Source organism: Solanum pennellii, chromosome 12, assembly GCF_001406875.1.
Source record: "Solanum pennellii chromosome 12, SPENNV200".
Lineage (NCBI taxonomy): Eukaryota > Viridiplantae > Streptophyta > Magnoliopsida > Solanales > Solanaceae > Solanum > Solanum pennellii.
Window position 1 is genome coordinate 4,290,884 of NC_028648.1, and position 10,462 is coordinate 4,301,345.

At 35.3% G+C, this 10,462-nt stretch overlaps 1 protein-coding gene across 1 annotated transcript in view; it reads left to right on the forward strand.

Annotated features, from left to right (window-relative positions):
- Positions 1-4,209: 4,209 nt before the first annotated feature.
- Positions 4,210-10,462, forward strand: part of LOC107007393 (serine/threonine-protein kinase EDR1) — a 22,798-nt gene continuing 16,545 nt past the window's right edge. The window contains exons 1-3 of the mRNA XM_015206006.2: positions 4,210-4,354; positions 7,077-7,465; positions 10,219-10,422. Of these exons, the coding sequence (XP_015061492.1) occupies positions 7,340-7,465; positions 10,219-10,422 (330 nt within the window). The 5' untranslated portion in view covers positions 4,210-4,354; positions 7,077-7,339. The remainder of the gene's footprint in view (positions 4,355-7,076; positions 7,466-10,218; positions 10,423-10,462) is intronic.

Sequence of the window (10,462 nt, forward strand, 5' to 3'; positions counted from 1 at the left end):
TCTATCTCAGGAGTTGTACATTGAGAAGGTGCTGAGCAGATTCAGGGTTAATGATGCTAAACCCAGGACTACTCCATTGGCAAATCACTTTAAATTGTCAAAGGAGCAGTCACCCAAGACTGCCGAGGAGCGTGATCACATGGCACTTGTTCCATATGCTTCAGCAGTTGGTAGTTTGATGTATGCTATGGTCTGCACTAGACCTGATATAGCACATGCAGTGGGAGTTGTTAGCAGGTACATGGCGAACCCTGGGAAAGAGCATTGGGAAGCTGTGAAGTGGCTTCTGAGATATCTGAGAGGTACATCCAGTACTTCACTTTGTTTTGGCAAAGGCAAGGTGACTCTACAGGGTTTTGTGGATGCTGATCTTGGTGGGGATGTTGACTCGAGCAAGAGTACATCCGGGTACATTTACACCATAGGTGGAACAGCAGTGAGTTGGATGTCCAGGCTTCAGAAGTGTGTTTCTCTTTCATCTACTGAAGCTGAGTATGTGGCAATAGCTGAAGCTGGGAAAGAGATGATATGGCTGGCAGATTATCTTGAGGAATTGGGCAAGAAGCAGAGCGAGAAGATTCTTTACTCAGATAGCCAGAGTGCCATACAGTTGGTGAAAAATCCAGTCTATCATTCGAAGACAAAGCACATCAGAAGGCGATACCATTTCACTCGCAGGGCAGTGGAGGATAGTGATATGTGCTTGGAGAAGATAGAGGGTGCAAAGAACCCGGCAGACATGTTGACGAAATGTGTTGATGTTGGGAAACTGGGGTTATGCAAAACCTCGGTTGGTCTTCTGTAGTTGTTGCTACAGATGTTGCGGTGTGGTAAAGATGTTGATAATGAAGAGATTTTTTTTTGAGAATGTATTTTTTGGATGACTGAGTCAGTCTCCAAGTGGGAGAATTGTTAGGTAGTGGAGCCTCATTAATTTTAGGTTTCCTATTTATTCTCTATTTTAGGTTTTCCTATTTATTCTCTGTAACCAAAAATACTCTGATTTATTAATATAAATATACCTCACCGCCGTGGAAGTTTACTCACGGGGTTTTACCACGAAAAATTGGGTTTTCTCTCTCTCTCTCTCGATTTCTCACCTCTTTCTCTTGAAAGTTCTTGTGTTCTTCATTCATCTAGTGTGTGTGCGTGAATTCGATCCTAACAGGAATCACATGCCAAAGTAAATTATGAGTGTACTGATATAAAGATCAGTTGGCATGATCGGTTGACCATTCTGATTAAAATGTGATGCAAATGTAATTGAGAATTCAGGTGACTTATATGATGAAGAAATAAAAGATTCTTCAAGAATTCTCTTGTGCTGCTTGTTCTCTTCATAAAATGATCGTTAACTAGCTAAGGTTGGGATTGTGATTCCCTGAAGTTTTTGGAAAATATAAAAAGGTGAATATGGGCTCATTTCACCTGCCATGTGGATCATTTAAAACTATATGATCGATGCATCTATGCGATGGTCACATGTGTTTTGTTGTCAACTTACAAATTGGTTTTTGTAAGGTTGTTTGCTCGAATTGTTAAAATTAAGAGCACAGTTCCAAACTATGAAATGATATTGATAATGCTGGTTGATTTAGCAGAAATTGTATGCCTCCAATTATAGATAAATCATGGTTATGAGAACAGAACTCCCAAATGAGATTTGGTATGAGATAAGTAACATGTATCGACACATGTATGAATCAAGTCAATAAGGTTTCCCCATTAAAATTGGTTCAAGATCAGGAACCAAATAATTTTCATCTAAAAGGTTGAATGTGCGGTTATGATCTAATTGCTCCACCACACACAAAGATGAATTCCCAAATAAGGTTGGGATGAATGTTAGATTTGCTAACATTAGGGGGAGAGATGATTGACAACTGAAAATTATGTGTCAGGTTAATTATGAATTATCTAGATCCTCGCTAAATAAATATGTGAACTTAAAGTTCAGGGGATAATTCATTTGCATAATGTTGCAAATCAATTGCCAGATGAATGTACTGACCCTATGAAATAATTCAGCTGCAAATGCTCCAATGTGAAGTCCTTGAAGGACATAGTCTGAAATAATTCAGCTGCAAATGCTCCAATGTGAAGTCTTTGAAGGACATAGTCTATGATACGCCGGAAGCGTAATAGACCAATTGGTTCCAAATATAAAATTTCTTAAAGAAGGAGAAGAGCAAATGATCAATATGGTCATGATAATGAGGCAAGTGCTATAAAAGAGCACATTGAGATAACACTTCATAAAACCCTGGAAAAGGTTCAGGTACCTGAAAAATGAAGAGATCTCGATAAGTTATGCCTTGTTAGAGTCGATATCAAATAAACGTCGACGGTATCTTTGATATGAGGTAGCGCTCAATGATATAAATTATGACGAGGATCTTGAATTCAAATCTGTCATAGAGTGGGACAGATAAGTGATTGACCAAGTAAAATGCATAATTCAAGTATATTTTGTTTCACTTAGAAAAGTGACGTTTTGGACTGGTAGTCCATAAATCAAGGTTTAATGTCAGTGGGGTACAACTAAATTATTGTGCGATATTATAATCGTAAGATATCAAATACGGTTTGTGCCTTGGGGCATAAAGGTTTGTCGCAAAAATGCTGACATTATTGGAGATGTTTTCTCCTATGGTGGATGCAATGAGGTTTGTTTTGATCTGGCAACATATGAAAAACTTGAATGTATATAATGAATAATTGTCATGTCTAGCTAGACAATGAAGGTTATATGAAAATCCTTGAAGCAATTGAGGTGTTGGAAGCATATAAGAGTTTGAAAGAAACTTTTTCAATATATAAAGCTTTAAGAATCCTTACATGGATTGAAATAGTCAAGGAAGAAAAGGGTACAAAAGAATGACTCTAATTGTCCTTGTATTTTATGAAAAGGTCTTGGTAAGACAGAATTTTGTCTTGACCTACAGATTGATAATTTGACAAATGAAATATTTGTCTATCAGTGTATATACACAAATATGTTTTGATGCGTTTTTATATGGATAAATCACATTCATTGAGTACCCCAATGATTATGAGATCGCTTGAAATAATTCATTTTGATCTCAAGAGAAGGATGAAGAGTTTCTTGGTGATGAAACTCCATATCTTAGTGCAATCAGGGTACCAATGCATCTTGCTAACAATACTCGACCAGATATTTGTTTTGCAGTAAATTTACTGGCATGATTCGATTCCTCCCCAACAAAAGGACATTGAAATGGTGTTATGTATATACTTGAATATCTTTGAAGGACCATAGACATGAGTTCATTCTATTTCGAAGAATTCAAATCAAGAGCTGATTGGTTACTCAGATGCATAATATTTATCCGATCCGCATAAAGCACGACCTCAAACACGCTATTTTTTTTGCATATGGAGGCACAATAATATCCTGGCGATCAATGAAGCAAATGTTGCTATGCTGAAATAAAATCCCTCCATGAAGCAAGTCGAGAGTGCGTCTGGTTGAGATAAATGACACACCATATTCAGAAAATGTGTGATTTTTCTTTGAAAAAGAATATATCAACCACAATGTACGAAGATTGGAGACATCATTGCAAGAAATTAAGTGATGTTTTAATCAGGGGAGTATAATACGCGTTGCACTCTTTTTTCCTTGACCGAGGTTTTTTCCCACTGGGTTTTGCTGGTAAGGTTTTTAATGAGGCAACAAATAATGCATATCAAAAGATTTGTACTCTTTTTCCTTCACTATAATTTTTTTCCACTGAATTTTTTCTAGTAAGATTTTACCGAGGCACATTATCTATGGACATCAAAGGAAGAGTGTTATAAATCCATTGAATTGTGTGGATTGTCCTTTAGATATACTCAAGACTTAATTCTATTTCATGTGTACATGTTTCCAAGGTGATAAGAATCATTTTCTATGTATCTACTAATTGGACATTTATCATGATGGCCTTTTGGGGTGATATGTCAACTCTATAAATAAAGATATCTTTTACTTTCTGTAGAACACACTTGAATAAGAAGAAAATCTTCTCCTACATCTAATTCTCGTATCTTCTTCCTTTTTACTTATTCTATTATGAATTTGATTTTATAACAGTCAAGCATTTTTGCACTATTATTCTCAACCACTTAATTTAATTAATTTTGAAAAAATCCTTATTAAATAATTAGTGATAGTACAAAAATACAAAAATACTATTCGGACTACTGTAGTTACTTTCTCCGTCTTCCTTAGGCGTTTTAGTTCGCCTGGTTTGCATCACTCTGTTTCTCTCTCTTCACGCTTCACTATTTGGCCATTGCTACTCTATTACCTTCACATTTTCACTTCCTTTAGATCTGCTGGATTCCGGTAAACTCTCCGAGCACACTTTTGTTAATTGTCTTTACTTACTTCGATTTCTTCGTAAATAGTTACATTATATGGACGCATTTCTGCATAATGTAGCTCAATCCTTGTTAAATTTTATACTCAAATCAAATTCTGGTGCTAAATGTTACTTTGTCCCCACTGATACAGTATTTGCTTCAGAGGGAGTAATATTTCCCCAATGCGATGCGGGCTAAATGCTACTCCCCTGCGCCGTACTAATTTATGTGATACTTTGTGCTTTTTTGATAGTTGAACTATAAAATTTATCTTATTTGACATTAGAAAAATTGCAACTTATTTAGTTCGAGTATAAGTTTTGAATATCTAAATTTTAAGTTGATATAATTTAATTCAGCTTCAATTATTAGTCAAATTACTTTTAAGAAGTGAAAAATGCCACATAAATTGGATGGGAGGGAGTAATATTTGGTCTTTTTTTGTAGCTGGTTAGAATTATGCATGTATTAGTTAAGAGCATATTAGCTATGTTGGTATTAGCTGTTCCATCTTCTACCTTGCATAAGATAATACACCAATTCCCTCATAACTTATACATCTAATAGTTATGCAGATATTTAAATTACACATCAAACGTCGTATTAATTTTATACATGAATAATTTATTTCCTAATTAGCTCCTAAACTTATGCAAAAATTAGTACATGAATAAGTTGCTTCTTTACTAGCTACCAAACGGTGTCCTTTGGTTGTTGGTTAGAGTTATGCATATATTAGTAATGTAGATCTTATTTATGAGAGAATTTATGCATTATTTTATGTAGATATTAGTTATGCGGAGTTTAACCATTTATGTATTCCTTATTTTATTCTATCGTGCATAAAATAATATATAGAGTCCCTCATAACTCATATATGTATTAGTTATGCGGATTTCTAAATTGCAAACCAAGCACTGTATCAATTTTATATATGAATAACTTACCTGTTAACCAACAATCAAACGTAGTAGTACTTATGAAGGATTTAATACCAGCATAGCTCACCTACTACCAGTTACCAAATGACCCCTTAGTCTATCTAATCAGTGTCTGGATTACAGCTGTATTTGTGCTGAAATTTACTGTATGCCAGTTTGTGGAAAATGAATTGGTGATCAAGCTGTTATCTTGTGAGCAGCACTTGAATTTAGAACCTAGATGATCTTAAGTTTGGTGATGGAGGGAAATTTTGAATCAGGAAATTGATGTTCTTGCTAGGGTCCTGGAAATTGTAAAAAGCAGTGTAAAAGTAATCAAATGGGATAAAACAGTTGAGCACTGTAGTAATCTGGATGTGCCTAGCTAGAAACACACTGGCCTGAGGGTATAGTTGATTGTTTGAGTCATTTGTTATGGTATGGCGATGTTAAGACATTTTCTTAGTTAGGAGGGATATATTCTCATTGGTTGTGAATTTTGGTTTATAAAACTCTAAGCATGAGGGTGTTTTGTGTAGTTTCAACGTGTAAACTGGTTCGTTTGCCAATTGTTTGATCAAGTTGGTGTAGGCAATAGTACTAACTGTTAGGAGTAGCAGATAGTGAGAGTTAATCTTGGTGCATTTCACAGTTAAGTGTACATGAGATGCAATTTCAGATGTCTTTTGGAAGTTGGAAGTTGATTTTTCATGGTTTTTTGGGAATTATATTCTTGAAGCACTTGAATGCAGATGCAACAGTTTAGATTGTCAAATAGAAATGATAATATAAATCCACATTGTAATATTTTTTTTTGACTTGTCTTTTGTATATATCTAATATGAATTACTTTTATCTCCAACACCCAGAAAAGAACCTTTCTTGATACATATTATATACTTTCTCCAATTTAATGAACAGAATGTGTCGATCTTTCTTTTTCTCACGATAAATTTCCATTATCTTCTTGGCAAGAATATAAACTTCGTTGTAGATATACCTAAGTTAGATCCAAACAGATTCTTTTTCACTCTTTTAGTGTCCCTACATTTATGTTTTATCTCCACACAAAGTTTCATCGTGTGGCTCAAAGTTTTATGCCGTGATAATTCGTGCAACTTTAAACGTCTTCTTTGTTCTTATAAAATAGAATCAGGGTATCTCTCTCCAGTCTCCACTTGTCGGCTATGTTGCTCCACGGGTGTGGCTGCATTTTTGGAGATGACCATACCCTTCCTCATCCTCATCTCTATGACCCTCTCCCAAACTTTCATAGTGTGCTTTAGTAGCTTTATACCCCTATAGTGGTTGCAATTTTGGATATCACCTTGTTCTTGTACAACGGGATCATTATACTCCACTCCATTCTTCCAACACTCTAGTCGTCCTGAAAATCACATTAAAAGTATAAGGTTATGAGTTTTTAATTGCTTTCTCATAGTACTGGTTAGGAAAAAGCTTGTTGAATTATGCACGTTTTGAGCTTTTGATTGCTGGAGAGCTGACAATTTAATTCTTGTAAGGACCTACTCTTCACAAGTAGTAGAGCGTCTGTTTTAGTAATCTGATACTTGAAATAGTGATTAATTCTCTTCTTTTGTTATGGCCCCTGATTTCTCTCTTATTTTCATTTTCCTATTTTCTATTTTTATTTTGGAGGGGAAGGGTGTGTCCAAGGCTTTAGTGAGTTCTTCTGCAGCGTTCCTGACTACAATTAAAGGAATTATAAATTGTCTTTCGCTGAAGAAACACATCAATTTGAGTCAACCAATTCTTACTTCGCAGGTCCATGGCATCAGCTTTGCACAGATCAAGTAGAAGAAGCTGTTAGATCATGATATTTTGTCTTAAACCATATGTGAAATTTATAAGCTCCTCTATGGGGTAGGAGCGGTACGAGATGATATTCAAATTCAACTATCTATGGACATGGAAGAGATACCAGTTAAGTTGGGCTTGTAGAGCATAGATACTCCAATACTGCATGGTGGCATTCAGAATTTGCTGAAAAGTTTGGATCCGTTTCACTTGATGGCAAAGAAGAAATTATGAGGAATCAGGAATTAACTGAAAGAGAATATAATACGTTGTCCTCTCAGACTGCTTCCCAGATTTTCTGGAAAACTGGAACACTTTCTGAACCAATACCAAATGGTTTCTACTCTGTTGTTCCTGTGAGTGCTGAAACTAATGATTTCTTTGTGTTGTTGCTTATATTTCGATATTCATTCTATTAAAAACTACTTTTGCTATCTAAGATCTGAATGAATTGAATATTAACCGCATACAGCTGATGCACTTCTAATAATAGATGTACTTATGATATGGGTTTTCTTAGAATCAGTAACTTACATGCCATGAAGGATAGGATGAGAGAGAGAAATATTGCATTGGCAGATTTCACAGTTCTTCCACATCTATATTATTTTGTCCATTGATAAAAGGTATATTCATCTCAACCATTTTCCTGTTTTAGTTTTTAAATTTGCTTGAGGTGTAGGAAATCTTCAAATTATCTACCTCATTTTTTGAGTAGCTGAATAGGTTCTTTTATCAAGTACTTCTAGGTTATTTATTATTGTTGGATAGATCACACTGATAAAGGAAGCTTGAAGGGGGTATAAAGAGCTTGCAGTCTGAAAAAATAGTTAGAACAATATCATGCATAATCCTACTCTTTTAATTTTTTTTTGGTAATGTTTAAGAGCTTTATATCATCTAAATTATGGTCAAATCCCAGTATCGAGAAAAAAACTACTTAGTTTTTAGATTGTAGGATTTTCTTCTTAATCGGAAAAGAAATTGTCTTCATTGATTATGAAAAGTGTTAAGTAGCTGTCATGTGTATCCATTCTGGTGATTTCATCCTTGTTTTGATTGCTGCTTACTGCCTTACTTCCTAAATCGGCAGAAATGAAAGCAAAGGAAAATCAAACTTTGAGCTCATTGGGTATTTTATCGTCACAGACGTAGTTATATAAAGGAACTCATGGATTTATAGTAATATGATTGAAGTGACAATTCCAAAACAAGCGCGTCGACACCTCCGTAGTTTCCAACAAAATGCGTTTAAACTGTTTGTTTCTATGCTGTTTCTTCGGTGACATCTGATAAACTTCAAATAGGAGTTGTTAGTTCCTGTGCTCCATTTCTCCAGTTTTTCATGTTATAGAAGGTTTGAGATGAATGATGAGATTAAAATTTCTCGTGTGTTCTACCTCATAAATAGATTACTGAACTTCTCTGTAGTCTGAGAAATGGAATATGGTCCTTGTAGTAAATGGATATAAATGTTTTTGTGCGTAGTGTTTGATCCATATGTTACAAATTCTAAATACCTTTGGAGGTTAATTAGAGTAGGTAAGGAGTTCAGGAAGGCTCTTAGAAAGTCAGGTTTTAGATTAAGGGTGAGATGAAATGATCATATTCTTTTATGGAAAAGGTTCAATTACCCAGGAGGTGGATAAATATCCTCAAATACAAGGAAATGTGTGAAAGTAAGCTAAATAGATCCTGCCCATGTCTTTTTGAACTTTTAGGAGGAAATTCCAATTAGCATGATCGTGAGCCTTCTCGATGTCAAGTTTTCAGAATACCAAGAGTCTGCTATTTGATTCTAGAATCCACACACTCATTGGCTATCAATGCCACATCCATGATTGTCTACCTTTAATAAAAGCCATTTGATGTCTATCCACCAGTTTATCAATCACTATCTTGAGCCCTTCAGTGAGGAGCTTAGAGATAATTTTATACACACTCTTAGTCAGACTTATAGGGGTCTGAAATCTCCCAGACTTTTAGCACCATTTTTCTTGGGAATCAAGGCAACATTCGTTGCATTGGAACTCTTTTCAAAATTATCACTCCTGTGAAAGTTTCTGATAGTGTCCATCACATCCTTTTTCACAAGTTCCCAGCAGCATTGGAAAAATCCCATAGAATATCCATCTGGGCGTGGAGTTTTGTCAGCAGCACACAACTTTAAGCATTCCAACACCACTTATTATTCAAATTCTCTATGCAACCAATCATTATCATCTTCACTGATTATCGAGCCTTCTTGAAAGTTGAATAAAGGTCTCCAGTGTACTTCTCTGAGTATTAATTCTTATAGAAATCCACAATCTCTTCCTTGATTCTATCTGGATCAGTGATGGTCTCTCTATGAGCTTCTTTGATGTCAATGTGATTAAATCTTTAACTTGATCAAAAGAACTCTTACGCTACTACTTCTATTATATTAACTTATGTTTCCTCTTTTGAGGGAAGTTACTGCACTGGCTAGTTGCATGAATGAAAAATATTAGTTAACTTCACTATTTTAATTACTAATCTAGAGTATATATTTCTGTATGTAGTCTTCTCAAGGTCCATCAATTGCCTCAATTATAACTTGTTTGAATAATCTGGCCCTTTATATTTCCCAAGGAATATACCTAAAGTCGACCTTCACATTTCTGTCAAGGACACATTTCTCTGGGAGTTATCTTTCCAGTGCCCTTCCTACTTTTTAGATCTTCTAATGTGGGTGCTGCTACAAAATTATGATTTTTTTTTGAGAAAGGTCTGCTATAAAATTATGGTAGTGTCCCAGCCTGCATTTGGTGGACTATTCGGCTGGAAAGGAATCAAAGATGTTTTGAGAACAAGATCTGCTCTTTGGAGAAGCTGAAGCTGAATTGTTTAGCTCTTTTCTATTTTTGGTGTAAACATGAATATCCTCGTGAAGATGATGATATCCCTAGTATCTTAGAATTCTTAATGGGTTCATAGGAAAACAACAACACTTTGTATTTTTGATTGTAAGCATTACTGGAATACATCCTGAGTATTCCTTTGTTTATAATATAAGTTACCTTTTCTCAAAAAACATCATAGGAAATTGTATTGCTAAAATTTTAATGTGTGCACGATTTTGGCTCAGGAGAAAAGGCTAAAGGAACGTTTTGAAGACATTCCTACATTGGATGAGCTTCATGCTTTAGAGCTTGAGGGTTTTGGAGCAGATGTTATACTTGTGGATGCCAAGAAAGACAAAAAGCTTACAATGCTAAAGCAACTGATTGTTACACTGGTGAAAGGTTTGAATGCAAGTCCTGCAGCAATGATAAAAAAGATAGCTGGATTGGTGGGTGACTATTATCCTCCCTCCCCTCCCCCCCCCCCCA